General features: G+C 57.6%; 2 protein-coding genes across 5 annotated transcripts in view; both read right to left on the bottom strand.

Moving 5' to 3' along the window:
* Positions 1–21064, bottom strand: part of EXD3 (exonuclease 3'-5' domain containing 3) — an 86222-nt gene that overhangs the window by 59961 nt on the left and 5197 nt on the right. For all 4 annotated transcript variants that reach the window (XM_047093747.1, XM_047093746.1, XM_047093749.1 and 1 more), the window contains one exon: positions 5919–6034. In XM_047093747.1, the coding sequence (XP_046949703.1) occupies positions 5919–6021 (103 nt within the window). In that variant the 5' untranslated portion in view covers positions 6022–6034. The remainder of the gene's footprint in view (positions 1–5918; positions 6035–21064) is intronic.
* On the bottom strand, positions 16168–19563 carry LOC124522325 (tigger transposable element-derived protein 1-like). Its single transcript, XM_047093701.1, has 2 exons — positions 18123–19563; positions 16168–16277 (listed from the first exon to the last, which is right to left on the bottom strand). The coding sequence occupies exons 1-2, from the start codon at positions 19561–19563 to the stop codon at positions 16168–16170; spliced, it is 1551 nt and encodes a 516-aa protein (XP_046949657.1).

Raw genomic sequence — 21064 nt, 5'->3', positions numbered from 1 at the left:
TCCGGGGGTGGGGCTGTGTCTGATCTGGGGGGAGGCTGTGTCTGATGGGGGGGGGGGGCGCTGTGTCTGATCCAGGGGGTGCTGTGTCTGACCTAGGGGGTGCTGTGTCTGATCTGGGGGGAGGCTGTCTAATCCAGGGGGGGTTATGTCTGATCAGGGGGGCTGTGTCTGATCCAGGGGGTGCTGTGTCTGACCTAGGGGGTGCTGTGTCTGATCTGGGGGGAGGCTGTCTAATCCAGGGGGGGTTATGTCTGATCAGGGGGGCTGTGTCTGATCCAGGGGGTGCTGTGTCTGACCTAGGGGGTGCTGTGTCTGATCTGGGGGGAGGCTGTCTAATCCAGGGGGGGTTATGTCTGATCAGGGGGGCTGTGTCTGATCCAGGGGGTGCTGTGTCTGACCTAGGGGGTGCTGTGTCTGATCTGGGGGGAGGCTGTCTAATCCAGGGGGGGTTATGTCTGATCAGGGGGGCTGTGTCTGATCCAGGGGGTGCTGTGTCTGACCTAGGGGGTGCTGTGTCTGATCTGGGGGCGGGGCTGTGTCTGATCCGGGGAGGGGGGCTGTGTCTGATCCAGGGGGTGCTGTGTCTGACCTAGGGGGTGCTGTGTCTGATCTGGGGGGAGGCTGTCTGATGGGGGGGGCTATGTCTGATCAGGGGGGCTGTGTCTGATCCAGGGGGTGCTGTGTCTGACCTAGGGGGTGCTGTGTCTGATCTGGGGGGAGGCTGTCTGATCGGGGGGGGCTGTGTCTGATCTGGGGAGGGGGACTGTGTCTGATCCAGGGGGTGCTGTGTCTGACCTAGGGGGTGCTGTGTCTGATCCGGGGGCGGGGCTGTGTCTGATCTGGGGAGGGGGGCTGTGTCTGATCCAGGGGGTGCTGTGTCTGACCTAGGGGGTGCTGTGTCTGATCTGGGGGGAGGCTGTCTGATCCGGGGGGGGTTATGTCTGATCAGGGGTGCTGTGTCTGATCCGGGGGCGGGGCTGTGTCTGATCCGGGGAGGGGGGCTGTGTCTGATCCAGGGGGTGCTGTGTCTGACCTAGGGGGTGCTGTGTCTGATCTGGGGGGAGGCTGTCTGATCCGGGGGGGGGGTTATGTCTGATCAGGGGGGCTGTGTCTGATCCAGGGGGTGCTGTGCCTGACCTGGGGGTGCTGTGTCTGATCCGGGGGCGGGGCTGTGTCTGATCTGGGGAGGGGGGCTGTGTCTGATCCAGGGGGTGCTGTGTCTGACTTAGGGGGTGCTGTGTCTGATCTGGGGGGAGGCTGTCTGATCCAGGGGGGGTTATGTCTGATCAGGGGGGCTGTGTCTGATCCAGGGGGTGCTGTGTCTGACCTAGGGGGTGCTGTGTCTGATCTGGGGGGAGGCTGTCTGATCGGGGGGGGCTGTGTCTGATCTGGGGGGAGGCTGTCTGATGGGGGGGGCTATGTCTGATCAGGGGGGCTGTGTCTGATCCAGGGGGTGCTGTGTCTGACCTAGGGGGTGCTGTGTCTGATCTGGGGGGAGGCTGTCTGATCGGGGGGGGCTGTGTCTGATCTGGGGAGGGGGACTGTGTCTGATCCAGGGGGTGCTGTGTCTGACCTAGGGGGTGCTGTGTCTGATCCGGGGGCGGGGCTGTGTCTGATCTGGGGAGGGGGGCTGTGTCTGATCCAGGGGGTGCTGTGTCTGACCTAGGGGGTGCTGTGTCTGATCTGGGGGGAGGCTGTCTGATCCGGGGGGGGTTATGTCTGATCAGGGGTGCTGTGTCTGATCCGGGGGCGGGGCTGTGTCTGATCCGGGGAGGGGGGCTGTGTCTGATCCAGGGGGTGCTGTGTCTGACCTAGGGGGTGCTGTGTCTGATCTGGGGGGAGGCTGTCTGATCCGGGGGGGGGGGTTATGTCTGATCAGGGGGGCTGTGTCTGATCCAGGGGGTGCTGTGCCTGACCTGGGGGTGCTGTGTCTGATCCGGGGGCGGGGCTGTGTCTGATCTGGGGAGGGGGGCTGTGTCTGATCCAGGGGGTGCTGTGTCTGACTTAGGGGGTGCTGTGTCTGATCTGGGGGGAGGCTGTCTAATCCAGGGGGGGTTATGTCTGATCAGGGGGGCTGTGTCTGATCCAGGGGGTGCTGTGTCTGACCTAGGGGGTGCTGTGTCTGATCTGGGGGGAGGCTGTCTGATCGGGGGGGGCTGTGTCTGATCTGGGGAGGGGGACTGTGTCTGATCCAGGGGGTGCTGTGTCTGACCTAGGGGGTGCTGTGTCTGACCTGGGGGTGCTGTGTCTGATCCGGGGAGGGGGGCTGTGTCTGATCCAGGGGGTGCTGTGTCTGACCTAGGGGGTGCTGTGTCTGACCTGGGGGTGCTGTGTCTGATCCGGGGGCGGGGCTGTGTCTGATCTGGGGAGGGGGGCTGTGTCTGATCCAGGGGGTGCTGTGTCTGACCTAGGGGGTGCTGTGTCTGATCTGGGGGGAGGCTGTCTGATCCGGGGGGGGTTATGTCTGATCAGGGGTGCTGTGTCTGATCCGGGGGCGGGGCTGTGTCTGATCCGGGGAGGGGGGCTGTGTCTGATCCAGGGGGTGCTGTGTCTGACCTAGGGGGTGCTGTGTCTGATCTGGGGGGAGGCTGTCTGATCCGGGGGGGGGGTTATGTCTGATCAGGGGGGCTGTGTCTGATCCAGGGGGTGCTGTGCCTGACCTGGGGGTGCTGTGTCTGATCCGGGGGCGGGGCTGTGTCTGATCTGGGGAGGGGGGCTGTGTCTGATCCAGGGGGTGCTGTGTCTGACTTAGGGGGTGCTGTGTCTGATCTGGGGGGAGGCTGTCTGATCCAGGGGGGGTTATGTCTGATCAGGGGGGCTGTGTCTGATCCAGGGGGTGCTGTGTCTGACCTAGGGGGTGCTGTGTCTGATCTGGGGGGAGGCTGTCTGATCGGGGGGGGCTGTGTCTGATCTGGGGGGAGGCTGTCTGATGGGGGGGGCTATGTCTGATCAGGGGGGCTGTGTCTGATCCAGGGGGTGCTGTGTCTGACCTAGGGGGTGCTGTGTCTGATCTGGGGGGAGGCTGTCTGATCGGGGGGGGCTGTGTCTGATCTGGGGAGGGGGACTGTGTCTGATCCAGGGGGTGCTGTGTCTGACCTAGGGGGTGCTGTGTCTGATCCGGGGGCGGGGCTGTGTCTGATCTGGGGAGGGGGGCTGTGTCTGATCCAGGGGGTGCTGTGTCTGACCTAGGGGGTGCTGTGTCTGACCTGGGGGTGCTGTGTCTGATCTGGGGAGGGGGGCTGTGTCTGATCCAGGGGGTGCTGTGTCTGACCTAGGGGGTGCTGTGTCTGATCTGGGGGGAGGCTGTCTGATCGGGGGGGGCTATGTCTGATCAGGGGGGCTGTGTCTGATCCAGGGGGTGCTGTGTCTGACCTGGGGGTGCTGTGTCTGATCCGGGGGCGGGGCTGTGTCTGATCTGGGGAGGGGGGCTGTGTCTGATCCAGGGGGTGCTGTGTCTGACCTAGGGGGTGCTGTGTCTGATCTGGGGGGAGGCTGTCTGATCCGGGGGGGGTTATGTCTGATCAGGGGTGCTGTGTCTGATCCGGGGGCGGGGCTGTGTCTGATCCGGGGAGGGGGGCTGTGTCTGATCCAGGGGGTGCTGTGTCTGACCTAGGGGGTGCTGTGTCTGATCTGGGGGGAGGCTGTCTGATCCGGGGGGGGGTTATGTCTGATCAGGGGGGCTGTGTCTGATCCAGGGGGTGCTGTGCCTGACCTGGGGGTGCTGTGTCTGATCCGGGGGCGGGGCTGTGTCTGATCTGGGGAGGGGGGCTGTGTCTGATCCAGGGGGTGCTGTGTCTGACCTAGGGGGTGCTGTGTCTGATCTGGGGGGAGGCTGTCTAATCCAGGGGGGGTTATGTCTGATCAGGGGGGCTGTGTCTGATCTAGGGGGTGCTGTGTCTGACCTGGGGGTGCTGTGTCTGATCCGGGGGCGGGGCTGTGTCTGATCTGGGGAGGGGGGCTGTGTCTGATCCAGGGGGTGCTGTGTCTGACTTAGGGGGTGCTGTGTCTGATCTGGGGGGAGGCTGTCTGATCGGGGGGGGCTATGTCTGATCAGGGGGGCTGTGTCTGATCCAGGGGGTGCTGTGTCTGACCTGGGGGTGCTGTGTCTGATCCGGGGGCGGGGCTGTGTCTGATCTGGGGAGGGGGGCTGTGTCTGATCCAGGGGGTGCTGTGTCTGACTTAGGGGGTGCTGTGTCTGATCTGGGGGGAGGCTGTCTGATCGGGGGGGGGCTATGTCTGATCAGGGGGGCTGTGTCTGATCCAGGGGGTGCTGTGCCTGACCTGGGGGTGCTGTGTCTGATCCGGGGAGGGGGGCTGTGTCTGATCCAGGGGGTGCTGTGTCTGACCTGGGGGTGCTGTGTCTGATCCGGGGGCGGGGCTGTGTCTGATCCGGGGAGGGGTGCTGTGTCTGATCTGGGGGGAAGCTGTCTGATCGGGGGGGGGCTATGTCTGATCAGGGGGGCTGGGTCTGATCCAGGGGGTGCTGTGTCTGACCTAGGGGGTGCTGTGTCTGATCTGGGGGGAGGCTGTCTAATCCACGGGGGGTTATGTCTGATCAGGGGGGCTGTGTCTGATCTAGGGGGTGCTGTGTCTGACCTGGGGGTGCTGTGTCTGATCCGGGGGCGGGGCTGTGTCTGATCCGGGGAGGGGGGCTGTGTCTGATTCAGGGGGGCTGTCTGTTCTCAGGGTGGCCTGTCCCTCTGCTAGCTCCGGTAGACCAAGGGTGAGGCCTGCAAGACCCTGGATGGCAGGCGCTGCTCTGCATAGCCTCAGACTGAGGCCCAGGTGTGATGGCCGGGTGTCACGTCAGTGCAGGCCCCACCCTACATGCGCCCCAAGGGGATGGGCAGACACAGGAGGGCCTGACACACCACCCTGGGTGAGGCCCTGAGAGAAGGAGGGGCCGGAAGATTCCCTGTCCCAGACCCAGAGTCCCTGCCCCAGGCCCCGGGTCCCCCAGGCCCCAGGTCTCTGTCTCCCCCCAGACCCTGGGTCCCTATCCCACCAGAACCTGGGTCCTCGCTCCTGTCTCTGGTTGGCTCAATGGGCAGAGGTGACCCCCAAACTGATGACCCAGTTTGGAGGCTGCCGTGGGGAACATCTGGAGACCATGGCTGCCCCGAACAAAAGAGGCAAGCCGGACTCTCAGGGTGGAAATGAGAAAACAGCTCTTTGCTGACCGCATCCAGGGCCACCGAGCTGAAGATGCCTCCCTTCCCCACGGAGGAGCTTCCGTGCCCAAATAGGCCCCTCATCTCCGGTCAGGACCCGGGGCCAATGCCCTGCACTGTCCTCTTCCGCTTCCGCCCCTGGGCGCAGGGCAGGAATACCCCACGGGGCTTGGGGCTCCTGTGCTTGCAGCCTGGCCCGGGCCCCTGCTTTTCAGACACATCCCGGTCCCCTCCCCGCTCCTTCTTGGCAAGACGGATCAGACTCCCGTGTGTGGAGCCCAGAGACTGTGCATGTCGAGCCAGGACTCAGAGAGACAGCCGTCCTTCCCAAGTGCCCCCACACACGCCTGAGGGTCTGTCCAGTCCCGCAGTCCTCCTGGCAGCCCGCAAGCAGGTGGCCAGCACGCAGCCCGCCCTGGGACAACCAGGCCACGTGGCTTATCCTCGAGAGCCGGTGGCGCCCTTCCCAGCGCAAAGAGAGGCGCCTACCTGCAGCCCTCGAGACAGGACGGCGGCGCTGCCGTGCCGTGTCGCCTGCACGCTCGCACCCGCTCCCGGGGCGGCCTCGCACAAGGCCACAGCACGGGATGCCTTCCCCCAGGGCGCCTACCTGGTGCGCACACGTACCCCATCCCCGGACAGACCTCCCCCGCCACACCCGCTGCACGCGCACCCCACGCGCGCACCCACGCCTGGCCCTGCCAAATGCAGCCAGCCGGACTCAGGGCCGTAGGCGCGCAGACTCACCTGTGCAACGGCGCTCGCTGCCAGTGGAGTCGCCGGCGGGGTCTGTGTCTCCAGCGGCGGGGTCGCCGGCAGCGGGGTCGCCAGGAGGGTCTGCCGGGTCCATCCTCAAGGCGGCGCTGGGGAAGAAAGCGGGCAGCTTGAGGAGTGAGGAATCGGCGGAGAGAGACAAGTAGAACCGCACGCCAAGGGCCCGCCTCTGTGGTCAAGGTGCGGGGGCCCAGGCGCCCTCGGCTGCACCCGCCAGCTGGCCTCAGAGACGGGCTCGCCACGAGGACCCGGGAGCCAGCCCACACAGGCACACGCACCGCTAACTGACGCCGCCCGGCAGCAAGCCGTTACGTCCACGACGCACTTCTCCACGTTTCTGGAGATTAGCCTGTTCTCCCTCCTCTCCTCTGTGCCCAGGAGGCCTTATAAAGACTTCGTCTCCATTCACAGTCGTTCCTTTGCACCACAGTAACGCCTGCATGGCCTACCGCGTAAACCCCAAATCCTCACACGGGCACGGGAGAGGAGACCCACTGTGCTCCCTACTCCAAACTTCCTACCCAGAGGAGCTCTGCTAGCTATGCCCTTGGATACTTTCATTTATCTTTCTAAAGAATACGTTGGTGTGGTTATTCCTTCAGTTTCAGTCTTACCTGTGATGGACCAACCTCAAGGGAAGAATTCACTATCGTCCCCCAGCACCGCCTGCATACCCCACAACCTCCTGAAACGGTTCTGAGAGTCTTCCTTTGGCTCACTATTTATAGAAGACATGAGTACAACTATGTAAATACTATCCCCAGCTGAGCCACTCGTGGACTACGGTTATTTCTCCTTTCTTGCAGAGTTTGCTCCAGACTTCTGCTCTGGTCACGTGGGAGGGCTGGCGCTGACGCAGCCCTCTCACTGCAAACATCAACTGGACAACACAGTCGAGGCAGCTGATTCTGGACAACAGGCCACACACAACCGTGCTTCCTGACAGCAGGACAATGCCCGAGGAGGGCCCCAGGATGACCGCCTCCCACCGAGGGCAATCCCCCAGCCAAGACCACTGATCTGGAACCCAGGGAGCACAGCATTCCACCAAGTGGAGGAGGTGGCAGGCCATCTGCGGGGCAGCGCACCGGCAAGAGGGGCAGTTGAAGCAGCCGGGAGTGTGTACGAGCAATGCGCGATCCCCACGGCTCCCAGAAACAGTTGCCTCGGGGCTGAGACTGAAACAGAGACACTAGCAGTCAAGCAGTGCTAGACACATTAGACTCCAGCCCAGACAACGCTGCAGCATCTAGCCAAGACTCCAGAAAGGCCAGGCCTTGGTGCTATGCCTAGAGTGAGCCCCACTCCTGACCTGCCCTGCCAAAATCCAAAACCAAGCCCCAGTAAAATCCACAACGGAGCACTTTGCAGGTTGAGTCCCACCAACACAAAGACCCATCCTCACGAAATGCCAAGCCCTGCTCGCCTGTTCAAGGTAATCAACTAGAAATTAACTGCCTATTAGAACAAAGTTCAATGTTCTTCAGAGAAAGATAACAGAATCCAGAGTTGCTGCGATGCACCATTCACAATGTTCGGTACATGATATGAGAATCACAAGATCTACCCAGAAACAGGAAAATATGGCTCATAATCAAGGAGAAAACATTACAAAAAACAACAATAACGAAACAAACCCAAAAAATAGAAACCAACTCCACGTGGCTCAGATGTTGGATTTATCAAAGACTAACACAACTGTTGTAAGTGTATGCAAAGAATGAATGGAAAACATGTCCAAAAAGTTAAAGGAAAACATGGTCATAATGAGTAAACAGACAAGGGAAAATGGAAATTACCTGAAATTATATAAAGGAACTAAATGGCAATTCTCCGATAAAAAGTATAATAGCTGAAATGAAAAATCCACTGATTGGGCCTGACAGTGGATTGGAGATGGCAGATGAATCGGGGGATTTGAAGACAGATCACTAGAAATCATCCTACGTAAAAAATGGGGAAAGGGAATAGATCAAAGAACAAATTGCACTGCTGGATGCTCTACATTGCCATCATTAATGGGACTTTGACAAAATTCCGACACCTCTCTCCACATGTTTAAGCAATCCTGGAAGTCTATCACTTGTTCTTAAAGACATCCCTTCTCAAGCCTCTGTCCTCTGTCTCAGTCTGGACAGCCACTCTCCAGCCCTGTGCCATAGCTTCCACCCTGAGATTCCCATTCTCTTCCTCTCCCGGTGCCTCCTGCGTTTCTGGACTTCCAAGTCCTCACCTTCCCCAGTTTTCCTCTGGTTTTGAGGAGCACATTCTCCAGCATCTTCCTGAGAACAATCGCAAAGAAGCACATTTAACAAGGCTTTGGTTGTCTGCAAGAGTTTTCCCTGGGCCCTTGCTCCTGGCTGGAAGTCTGGCTGTGTGTGGGCGGCAGGTGATGGCGATGGCCCTCCACTGCCTTCTAACTCCCAGTGCCGGTGCCAAGAGGTCTGCAGCCACCCGACTCCCCACTGCATGCAGGACGCTTGTCTCCTCCTCCCGAGGCACCCTCCCTTCAAGCATCCAGGGTCTCAGCAGGATGGATGGGGTGGAGTCCATCGGGTACGCTTATGTCCCTCAGTTCTGGGACATGTCTTTTATTTTTCCTTGACAATGTCCTGGCCTCCCTGTCCTCCGTCCTGTCCCGGAAGTGCTCTTAGATACTGAGCTTCCTGGAAGAACCTCTATTTTTCTTATCTCTCCTCTTCTGTGCCTTTGGGGAAGGTTTCCTGAACTTTATTTTTTAAAATGCTCGTTGCATTATTCATTTCCGCTATCAAAATTTCATTAATCAAGAACTCTTTCTCCTCTCACCCCAGAGGACCTCATGACTCAGTCTTTGTTTTCATACACATTCTTCTGTATCGACGCCCTTTTTCCTGCTTACACAGTGACTGTCTTTCCTCTCAGAAGCTTTTCTCAAGCGTCTGGAGACCACTGCTCATATTCAAGAGTGAGGCACTGAACAGCCGCCCGGGGGCTGAGCAGAAGCCAGTCCTCGGTGCGGGTACACTGGGGGCCTGGGAGACCAGGGCCCAGAGGTCTCTCGCCTTAGCCGGTCTGTCAGGAGGGAATGCTCCCTCCTCACCTGCAGACGGGCACTCAGCTGCCACAGCCCAGGTCCCCGAGGTCAGGGTCTGACCCCTCCGCTTGAAAACACCCCCAAGACCCTGGTTCCAGTCTGGAGCCTCCCTGGGCTCGGGCCAGGATGGGGCCACCCCTCTGCCTCAGGCTCCAGCTTTCTCAGGCTGTTAGTCACCCTGCTTTCCATCTCCTCCCCTTGTCTTTTCCGTTAAGCATTTTTGCCTTTAGTAAAAAGGCAAAACTGTCCTTTTAAAATGCCTTTACCATCATTTTAATGGGCCTCAAAAGAGGCTGGGGTAGGCAGCCACCACCCAGTCTCTGTGGCTCTTGGCCGGCAGGCAGGCGTCTCTGCTATAAACCCAGCTCCTGCAGAGCTCACGCTCTGTTCACAGTGCTGCCATGTGTCTCACTACTCTCCTAAGTGTTGTCGCACCCAAGTCCATAAATGATGTCGGCCTGCACGGTTCTCTTCTTGGAACACCCGCCCCAGAGGTGTGCACATCTCCTACCACAGCTCAGATGAATGGATGCCCGGCCTGGGCTTCTCACCAGGAAAGAAAGGGAGAGACGGGACTACAGGAGGGGGTGGGCCTCACGGCGAGCTTACAACCCCACCCCACAGACTGGCCCACAGACTGGCCTCCAGGGGTGGGGGGATGCCTTTCCTAGGGTGGCCAAAGCAAAGCGCCACAAATGTATGGCTTAAACCACAGAAATCTAATCTCTCTCAGTTCTGGAAAAGGGAAGCCAGATATCAAGGTGTCGAGGCCTCTCTCCTGGGTGTGAACGCAGTCGCCTTCCCCCTGTGTCTTCCTTCTGTGCACGTCTGTGTCCTGATCTCTTCCCACAAGGACACCACTCAGAGTGGATGAGGGCCCACCCTAATGACTTCATTTCATCTTAATCAGCTCTGTCAAGATGCTGTCTCCAAACACGATCACATCCTGAGGTGCCGGGGTTTAGCACTTCAGCATATGAATTTTTAGGGGGACACAACTCAACCGTAACAGGGGGGCTAGACACCCCTGATGCTTCCCCACGTTTGGTTCCGAACCGGTCAGAGCACCCTCGGACACTAAGGGACCACATCCGGTCTGACCCTCCACCAGAGCCAGAGGGATTGCCGTTCATTTGCGTGTGAGAAAAAGGGGGTCATCTGGGACTAAACCTGGGTTTTCTTCCAGCTCTTTCCCTGCACCACTGTTCACTTTTATTTGTTTTTAACTGGCTTTTTACTATTTATAAAGGCAATTATGCATATTAGCAGAGTATTTGGAAAATGAAATAAGCTTGCAAATTTTGAAAAATTAATGCAAAGGAAAGCTATTAAAAGCTACAGTCGTGTGCTGTTCACCTCCTGGCCGTTGCCCCGCCGCTCCGGGTGCCAGCCTCCCTGCCGAGACACGTGGTCAGGGTCAGCGCTCCCGCCGCGTGCGGCAGCCCTCCTCCCCTCCTGGTGCTGGGTGCAGGATGGGCCCTCGTGCGGTGACAAGGAGGGACAGGCGCCTTCCTGCAGGTCGGGGTTGTGCCGAGTTACTGCGCCCCGACTCGCCACCCCTGCCACGCGCACTGCACACGCTGGGTACAGCACGCTCCAGACACAGGCTCCCACGCCCCGGGGCCCCTCCTTCTCCTCACAATAAACCATCCTGTCTCCTACCTAACTCAAGAAACAGAAGGACTCTCAGCAGGAAGACGCTTTAGGGACAGCTCTCACTTTAACATAGCACAATCATAATTTCTCTCTATTGTGGGTTTCCTCCTGGATCTTGTTCCGAAATCACGTTAAGGTAGCTCAAGTCCACAATAAACGCCAAATGTGCCAAACCAGAGGATCCTGAGGGCTCCGCTCCAGCCTGCAAGACCAAAGCGTCTCCCAGACGGCGGCCTACCCTTGCCCCTGCCCCACCTTGACCGTGGCCCACACCATGCCAGGCCCCGCCCACACCCCAGACCACCTTGACCCACCTCACACACCTGCCTGACCCTGGCCCTCGGCCCTCCCCCAGCCCTGCACCCCAACCCCCCTTCCCACACCTGGCCTTGCCCCTGACCCCGCCCCCAGACCCAACCCGCCCCCCAGACCTGCTGCCTGGAGGCTTCCTTCCTCCTGCACCACAGCAAGCAAGTCAGGGGGACAGAGACTCGTTCCCACAGCACACCCTCTTTGGCGGTCTCAGCCACCCCTGCACCTGCACCCCTGCACACTGGCCAGGCCCCATGGGGCACACGCACAGGTGCTCCTCCAGGCCCATGGCCAGGCTCTCCGCTGGAAGGACCAGCAGGAGCTGGGGGCTCTCCTCGTTGGTCTGCTCGTCTCACATGTAGCCAACATGCCACCTTCGTCCCTCACAGTCTTTCCCCCGTGACACCTGCCGGGTCCCAGTCTCCCGCCGACCCACCCGTCTGTTTACTGCTGTCCCTTTCCTGGGAGTCCCCACAAAGCTGGGTGCTGAGGGGGCAGTCCGGTGCCACAAGTGCCCTCGTGGGCTGTGCCAAGGAGACCTCTCAGGCCCCTGTGGCCTCAAGAGGGAGGAGAACTCTTGGGCCCAGCAGACGGCCCCCATGAGGGGAAGCTGGAGACCGTCCAGGTCCTGTGGGCCCCTCCCTGAGGAGGCACCAGGAGCCCCGCCCATTTCTTCCTCTGTTCAGTCCTTCAACCCTGGTTCCTCCCTGGGCCAACTTGGAGCAGCCTCCAGGCCTCAGCGAGGCCAAGGCCCTGGCCTGGCTTCTCCATGGTGTCAACACCATTGTTTAACGTTTCTAGAGCCCTTGACACTGCATGGCATGTGTAGCACATGTGCAGAAGGGCCTCTTAGGCAGGGTCCTTCCACACCACGTCCCCACCCAAGCAAGCAGCAAACCCCCAAGGGCAGTGTGAGCCCCTGGGGCCACATCCTGTGCCTGCATTTCCTGGACACAAGGATGGGGGTGGGGAGGAGCAAAGAGCATGATGTGGGGGGCGGGAGGTCCCCCCAGGGTACAGAGTTCTGGCTCAGCACCCTTTGTCCAGCATCCAAAAACACGGGGCCAAGCACCCACCACCTGCATGACCGAGAGCCATGTGGGTGGTTTAAATAAACCCCAAATGGTGGCTCCTCCCCCCGGCCTCTGTCTCTGGGCCGACTGCAGGCAGGTACCCTGTGCTGCCCTCTGAACTGCAGGCCACTCTGACAGCTGCTAGAAGGGTCTCAGAGGGAGGCCGAGGGCTTGCCACACGTCCTGTCTGAAGCCCTCCTTCAGGCACAGCCAGGCCCCCAGGCCACCCCCTCTCTTTGGCTATCCCCACCCTTGTGTGGTCTGAGGGGCTCCTCTTTAAAAAGGTAGAGCTGGGGCTCCTGGGTGTCTGAGTCAGTTGAGCATCCCACTCTTGATTTCAGCTCAGGTCACGACCCCAGGGACGTGGGATCCAGCCCCACACTGGGCTCTGCGCTCAACGTGGAGCCTGCTTGGGATTCTCTCTCTCTCCCTCTCCGCCCCTCCCCAACTCATCCCCCCCTCCACCTCTCAAATAAATTTAAAAAAAGGTGGAGCCCCAGTCCAATCAGAATTATAATAAAGACTAGCATCGGTGCAGGGCAAAGGTTCCTCTGACCCCTTCAGGTCAGGTCACCAGAGGAGGAAGCCTGTCCTGCAGACCAAGTGTGGTCCATCCATGCCTTGTGGTCAGGCTCTTTCCGCGCCGCCTACAGCACAAACTGCCATGACCCCGACGACCTCCTTTGCACTGCGGCCACCCGCTTCGCCGGTCAGCCCAGGAAGGAGGCAGGTGACCAAATGGCCCTTTTGAGGGAGGGGCCTTTTTCTAGTGGAGAAACCCCTACGACTCCAAGATTTGCCACAGGCTGTCTTCCCCTTTTCTCTAAGTAGCATAGCACCCAGCGTCTGGCCACCCAGAGGTGGGCAGTGGGCTCCGTTCACAGGCCAGTCCCAGGACAGGTAGACGGACCTACCCCCTCCTCCTGGAGAAAGGACCGAGGCCACAGAAACTCCGCTCAGCTCTCATTACACAACCTTTGTTCTGTTCCCGAGCCCTGGACAAAGTACAGCAACACACTGAAACCCATGTGCTTCTGAGAATGAAAACAGCTGGCAGAGAGCAAGTTCAAGTTCACCCCACGACAGACTTTTTTAATTGACCTCATTTTAAAGTGAAAATTAAAAACTCTGGAGTCCAAATCATCTTTAGCTGGAAATGCGGTTCTGGGTTTGCAACCCACACCACAACCAGCAGGCCTTCCCACGGACGGCCTGCCAGGAGCCCACTGGGGTGAGCGGCTCCTGGCAGTTTGAGAACTTCTGTTTAAAATGAACGGTCAAAATGTGCAACTCATTTAAGCACCATGTATTTTTCTGAAAGGCGGCTAACCTGAGCCAGGTTCTTGCTGGGTACCCTGCAGCACAACAAAACATCTGCCTCAAAGAACCCACTCACTCCAGAGGCCCTGCTCCCTGGCCCCTGCTCCACACCTGAGCGGGAAGCCCCTGGCCCAGCGGCAAGCCCGGCAGCAGGAGGGCGCGGGCCAGGTGGCCTCCTCCGGACAGCTGGCCCAGGAGAGCCTGCCTGACAGCCACACAGGCCCGCCAGGCCCCGCAGACGTGAAGCCGAATGAAGGAGCCACCCTTTTCCGTGGAGCCAGCCAGCCAGCAGGGGGAGCCCTCAGCCCTAGCGTTCTGCGCCGGCCGCACACCCAGCAGCGAGAGAGGCACCTGTGCGTGCGTGCACACTACTTTAGCTGGGGCTTCATCCACCCCTCAGCAGGAAGGACTCGGCCGAGGAGAAGCTGCCGGCACCCTGAGCCCTCCCTTCCTCCAAGCGGTTTCCCTTCCAAGCAGTGCCTCACAACCGTCTCCTTTTTCTCTGTAAAGTAACCTTCCTCTCCTTTGTTCTCCAGACTTGCCTGTGGCTTCGTCACGGCTTGCTCGTCCCGGATCGCAAAGCCTCTGCCTTTCCCGTGTGAGCCCATTCTGCTGGCAAAACGACTGACCGTCTAATTATCGGGGTCGACACAAGCCATGTCCAGTGTTTGCTACAGGTTCCCGATGCTCCAGGGCGCACTGACCGAGCAGGACCCAAGGCCTCCCGAAACCCTGCCCCTCGGCCACGCCCCAGCCACCCTCCCAGCAGTGTTGTCTCCTCCAGGCAGAGCCCGCTGGCATCCTGCACAGTTCAGGCTGGGGTCCCGGCCCAGCCGCACGGTGAAGTGGGCAGCCTGGGGCAAGCGAGGGCATGGGAACCACAGAGCGAGTGCGGCTGACACATGCACAGCCCCGGCCGTGACCTGGCTGTCTCGTCACCTCCACAGGAGGGAGAGCAGCGCGGGGCCCTGGCTTGCTCTGAGACGGGCCGGGAGGCACATTCTTCCGGCCGGTGGTCTCTCTGCATAGAGGCCACATGCGTGGGAGGGGCACGGCAGCAAAGCCTGAGACCTGGCTGGAAGCCCAGAGGGCCAGGCTCCTGGCCAGGACAGGACAGCATGGAGCAGACACTTCACGGTGTGTCCTGACCTAAAGCTGCCCTCCAAGCCTCCCAGAAAGGTGAGAAGTAAAGGAAAAGGTCAGAAGTTAAAAGAATCCGGAAGGACCTGCGTGGCTGGCTGAGAGTCCAAGGCGGCTGGCTACTGGCTTGAGCCTTCTGCCTGTCTGCCCCTCCGTCCCAGGAGAACAAGGCCAGGGGGCTTCCTGCGGCCACAGAGCACGATTCTCTCCACACTGTGGTCACTGAAGTGACTTTAGATGTCACCAAAGCACTCTCGTGTGAACGCCAAGTCATGGTCCCTTCACCGCTTTCCTATAATGCTTTCTGCAAACAGGCGGCACCGCGGTGTGGCCCCCTCTCCAGCTGAGTCCTGTGCCCTTTATCACAGGGGTGGCCGAGGCCGAGGAGGGGGTGACAACGGAGCTGCCAGCTCCCAGGCTCCACTGCCCGAGGCAGCCTCACTGCCGGGGGTGCCAGAGCCCTGGACTCCTCCTGGCGCCCCCTACACGGTGCCCAGCCCCCCACACGGCACCCAGCCTTCCCAGGCCCTATGGGTGGCAGCCCCCGCCCGTGTTACCCATAAGACATGCGGCAGGAATGCCGAGGGGCCGTCAGAGGGTCATCAGCTGGCACCAGCCCTGGAGCCCCCGAAGCCGTAGGCCTCATGGGGGAGGCCCCTGAGGCCCGGAGTCCCTGTCTCCTCCCAGCCCTGCCCCGCCCCCCACCCCCCACCCCCCACCCCCCACCATCCAGCAGGTCAGCTGCGCCCTACTTTTCAGTGCAAAATGTACCTGGCGTAAGGCATCAAATGTCTCTGTACTGATCTCTTATATCGATTACAGGTGGGAAGGGTGATATTCGGGGAACACTGGACTTAGGAAATGAAAATTAATTTCCTCTCCTGGGGCACCTGGGTGGCTCAGTCGGCTAAGTGTCTGCCTTCAGCTCAGGTCATGACCTCACGGTTCATGGGTTCAAGTCCCACGTCAGTGCAGAGCCCACTTAAGAGCCTCTGTCCCCCCCTTTCTCTGCCTCTCCTGCACCTGCACTCTCTCTGTCAAAAATAAACATTCAGAAAAATTAACTCCACCCCCCACTTTTTTTTATGTTTTTTAACAGAAGCTCTATGCCCAACGTGGGGCTTGAACTCACAACCCTGAGGTCAAGAAACTCATGCTCTACCAACTGAGCCAGCCAGGCTCCCTGGACCAGAAAATTTAAAAGCACACGTGTGATTCACACATTTCTGCTGGGTCTTCGTTGGGTAAGCAGCCGGCCAGACAACAGGGGACCTGGAGGTGCCTGGCCGCCTCCGCAGAGATGGGCACCGGGCCCAAAGGCACCACTCTGCACAACAGCATCGGGATTCAGCCTGCCGTCCCCAAATTCCAAATGCCAGTGGAGCTGGGGTCGCCACCCCAGACATGTTTGGGCGTCCAGCCTGGACCCTGAAAACAGGGGCCACTCAGGTCTGTTTTGTTAAAGGAGAATGCTAATTTGAAAGCCATTTCAATTCGTTTTCAACTGAATCAAATGTCTGGGCACACAGCTCAGTGATTTGTAAAAAGTTTTATTTATATGATACACATACTATGAAATCTACCCCTTTAAAGTGCACAACTCGGTGTTTTGGTATATTTAGGTAGGAGAAAACATCGCCGCTACCTAATGGCAGTACGTTTCCATCACCCCAGAAAGACCACCCATTAGCAGTCGCTCCCCATCGGCCCTCTCGGTGGCAACCACAAATCCACTTTCCGTCTCCTGGGATGTGCCTGTTTTAGACACTCAAAGAAAAGGGGTCATATGATACGCGGCCTTTTGCCTCTGGGTCCTGCAACCCAGCACGCTGCTCTCAAGGCTCATTCACGTTGTAGCACTGCTGGTACTTACTCCTTTTCACGGCTGAATAATATTCCACGGTACAGCCGGACCACACTCTTCTGTGGATGGACATCTGGGTTGTTTCCACCTTGTGGCTGCCGTGGACATTTGTGCACGGATGCTGTACGTGGAGGTGTGCCGTCACTTCTCTGAGAGTAGAGTTGCCGGGCTGAGCGGAGCTGGTTCGCTGGCTGAGAGGCGGCCGGACTGCTTCCCACCACAGCGCACGAGGGGCCCAATTTCCGCACATCCTTGCCAACGTTTGTTGGTGTCTCTTTTATTTTGTCCGTATCCGTGGGAGCGACTTTTTTTTTTTTTTTCAACGTTTATTTATTTTTGGGACAGAGAGAGACAGAGCATGAACGGGGGAGGGGCAGAGAGAGAAGGAGACACAGAATCGGAAACAGGCTCCAGGCTCTGAGCCATCAGCCGAGAGCCTGACGCGGGGCTCGAACTCACAGACCGCGAGATCGTGACCTGGCTGAAGTCGGACGCTTAACCGACTGCGCCACCCAGGCGCCCCAAGGGAGCGACTTTTAACTTACTGGTTTAACTTCAGGCCGTTCCTTTCTTTAAAAATTAAGACTGCCAATTTGAAATACAAGAAGGTAACTTTTCAGAGATACCGCGAGGGGTACAGGTAGAACTGCTGTTGTGTGCCTCTCTGGCCGCCGCCATGGCGGGTGCTGATTCTGGGCTGGAGCGGCGCCCTTCCGCACACTCACGACCATGTGCACATTGTCAAGACCGAGCGGGGTCTAGGCCTGCATTTGCAGCTCAGGGGGGAACCGGCCCCTCCAGAGTCCTAGCCGGGGGCCCTCACGAGAGGAGGCTCTTCGGGGACCCTTTCCCACGGGGCGCAGGCTGCGGCATGGCCCGGGGGCAGGGGGCAGAAATCACTGGCCCCAGAGTTCAGCTGGGCTTTCCAGCTCCACACCTGCTCTCGTGAGGGCCTCCTAATATCCAACAACGGGGTAGAAGTCCTATGAATGATGAATGGCTACTTAAAAAAGACATTTTACAAAAACATCTAATGTCACGGGAAACAAAGTCCTCACAATGTGCCCTAGCGTTGAACCTAACCGAGAGCAGCAATGTTACGGCGTGTGCCGCAGGACAGCCGGTGGTGTCAGCCCGGGACACGGCACGGACACGAAGGACATGTGGGCCCTGGCGGGGGGGGGGGAGGGGGGCGCCTGCCAGTTCTCTGTACAGGAACGCCTTGGTTTGCGAGCATAATTCGTTCCGGAAACATGCTTGTGATCCAAAGCACTTGTATATCAAAGTGAATTTCCCCATAAGAGATAATGGAAACGCAGATGATTCATTCCACCACTCAAAAGTGTTCGTATGAAATATAATACAAAACAATAAAGAAAATACAAAATATAAAGGAAAATCAACAAATTAACCTGCACTGACCTTTGAAAACCTTCGTGGCTGGTGTGAGGGAGACAAGAGAGAGGAGGGTTATTGGGTAGGACGACTTTCACCATCACTAACGGAATCACTGCTGTCTATTGGCTCCGTGGACTCTCTTTCTTTTCGTGCAACTTTAACAGGGAACCTATCCAATGACACTTGCTTTTGCCTCCGTTTGAGGATTTCACGGAAATGGGACATCGCATTGTCGTTAAACAGATTCATCGCTCGCACTGCTACAGCCTTATTCGGGTGGTGCTTTTCCACAAACTTCTGCACTGTTTCCCACATTTCACACATCTCCCTAATCTCACTTGAAGTGAGGGATTCCTCGGCCTTTTTCTCCCCTGCAGACGAGATCTCTCCCATAACCTCTTGCTGCTGCTTGCGATGCAGACCCATCAGTTCATCGGTGGTCGGCTCCTGGCCATGCTCCTCCACCAGCTCCTGACTGTCGTCCTCACTCACCTCCAGTCCCCTGGTCTTCCCCAAGGACACCGTTTCACCGACAACTGGCGGCTGCTGTTCATGAGCAAGCCCCTCTAAGTCAGGTCCAAGAACACAATCGGGCCACAGTTTTCTCCAAGCAGAATTGAGGGTTCTCTTGGTGACCCCATCCCAGGCTTTATCAATGATCTGGAGGCAGTTCACGATGTGGAAATGATTTTTCCAAAACTCTCGGAGGGTAAGGTTTGTTCCTTTGGTCACCTCAAAGCATTGCTGAAATAGTGCTTTGGTGTAAAGCTGTTTAAAGTTTGAAATGACCTGCTGATCCATGGGCTGGAGGACTGGAGTAGTGTTGGGAGGAAGGAACTTGACCTTAATGAACTCGAATTCCTCCAGCAGGTCGTCCTCAAAGCCTGGAGGATGAGCAGGGGCATCATCCATCACCAGCAAGGCTCTGAGCGGCAGATTCTTCTCTAAAAGGTATTTCTTCACTGCAGGACCGAAGGCCTCGTTGACCCACTCGACAAACAAGATACGAGTGACCCAAGCCTTGCTGTTGGACCTCCACATGACGTTTAACTGGCTCTTCTGCACCCTGCATTTCCTGAAGGCTCGTGGGTTCTCGGAATGATACACGAGCAGGGGCTTGACTTTGAAATCCCCACTCGCGTTAGCGCAAAACAAGAGGGTGAGACGGTCTTTCACGGGCCTGTGACCAGGCACTGCACTCTCTTCTTCCGTAATGTGCGTCCTCTTTGGCATCTCTTTCCAAAAGAGCCCCGTCTCATCGCAGTTAAAAACTTGCTCCGGCAGGTAACACTCGGAAGCCATGAGCTTCTGGAACTCGGTAGCAAACACCTCGGCTGCCTTAGCATCCGAACTCGCAGCCTCTCTGTGCCTCACAACACTACGGATGCCACTTCTCCTCTTAAAGTTATCAAACCATCCCCTGCTTGCTTTGAAGCCTTCTTCATTTTCTGTTGACGTACCTGGCAGTTTACTTACGAGGTCGGTGTACAAGGCCTTTGCCTTCTCGCAGATAAAGTTCTCGGTCACGGTGTCACCTGCCAGCCGTTTCTCATTTATCCAAACCAGAAGCAACTTCTCTACATCTTCCAGAACACGTGGCCGTTGCTTTGATATTCTCGTGACTCCTTTCGCTGCATCTAGCCCCCTTATTTCTTCTTTCTTCTTTAATATTGTGCAAATGGTTGACGTAGACTTCTTATAAAATCTTGCAATTTCGGCCACTCGCATCCCTCGTTCGTACTTCTCGACAATTTCCTTCTTGACTTCCACCGTGATCATCTCCTTCTTCCTGCCTTTCTTTTCAACCTTTCTCTGCATGGGGGCCATTGCAAACGTTCACACAGATGCTGATTACAGCACAGTATTAACAAACTCTTGTCATAGACTGTATTTAATGGAACCGGCAATAAGGCAGCAGAGGAAAGGGTCTCTATCTGCAGGCAGCCTGACCTAGAATGAAGCAAAGCATTCCTAAGCTTACTCTTGTCTGGAAAAGCAAAGGACTGTCCATTGGTGCTTTGAAGTGACAAAAATACACCAGTGCCAGCTGTGGGCACCTTGTAACATTCTGAAAAATCACGGATATCTGCCAAACACCACAGCCTGAGACCAAACATCCAAGCATGGAAGACGATCACCCACAATCCCACAGAGAGAGAGAGAGAGAGAGAGAGAGAGGGAGAGAGAGAAGAACCATTGGCTCAGTTGTGATCACGTGACGTTCGGCGTTCTGTACTACCTGTATTGCAAGACATGGCTCGTTTATCAAGTTAAAATTTGTTAGAAATGTTTGCTCATCTTGTGGAACACTCGCAGAACAAGTTACAATCCAAGGTTTTACTGTATTTTCTATTTTAACTTTTTTGTACTTGCTAAATATTCTACCATGAACACACTCCACTTTATATTCACAAAGAAAAGAAAACCACAAATGGTATCTTAAAAGTTAAAATAAACGATAAAGGAATCTTAGCTGCAGAAAGGAGACGGGGCCACCGTTCACTCCTCCATGAGCCCCCCCGACAGGCTGCAGGGGCGGTGGTCACTTCCCACTGGACACCAGGTCCTCTCCCCATGGCCCTCGCTCTGCTGGACGGCTTTAAGCCCTCACCACCGGTTATCTGCTGCTGGCAAACAGACGGCCACAAACTCAGTGGCTCAGAACAGAAAAAACATCCTGCCCTGGTCGCCAGGGGTCAGGCACTTGAAGCAGCCTGGCCCAGTGGCCCTGTGTGAGGGTCCCTGGCGGTCACAGCTGGAACAAGGCAGGGGCTGCGCTGTCTCAAGGCCCAGCTGGGGCCGGGGGCTCACGCAGGCTGGGAGCACACACCCGTGCGTGGCAGGAAGCTGCCAGCCCGGTGCCCGCGTGGCGGGAACTTTGCAGCCCGCTGCGTCCCTGCTGCTCACCACCTGCTCCGATTTTCTGTTTCTTCTCAGGTGTGTTTGCATAAGGCATCGATTTCTTGAGGTTTCCCATTTACGACCGTGGTGCCAGTGTGGACGCAGAACATCTGCGCTTCTCATTGAGCTTGAGTGTTGTCTCACGTCACTGGTTTCCCTCTATCTCGTCAGGAGTTTATTTCATTGTTTGTTTTTCAAGAACTAGTGTTTGGTCTTTCTGATTTTATTGTTTTAATTGAGACACTGACTTTATTTTTTTTTAATTTACTTTATTTTTAAGTAATCTCTACACCCAACACATGGCTCCAACTCACAACCCCGAGATGCAGCGTCGCACGCTCGGGCCAGCCGGGCGCCCCGTCTTACCAATTTTATACCT

The sequence above is a fragment of the Lynx rufus genome, unplaced genomic scaffold (assembly GCF_022079265.1).
Source record: "Lynx rufus isolate CCGP_SWC_20201006 ecotype Redwood Valley unplaced genomic scaffold, mLynRuf1.p SCAF_36, whole genome shotgun sequence".
Lineage (NCBI taxonomy): Eukaryota > Metazoa > Chordata > Mammalia > Carnivora > Felidae > Lynx > Lynx rufus.
This window is presented reverse-complemented; position numbering and strand designations above follow the sequence as displayed.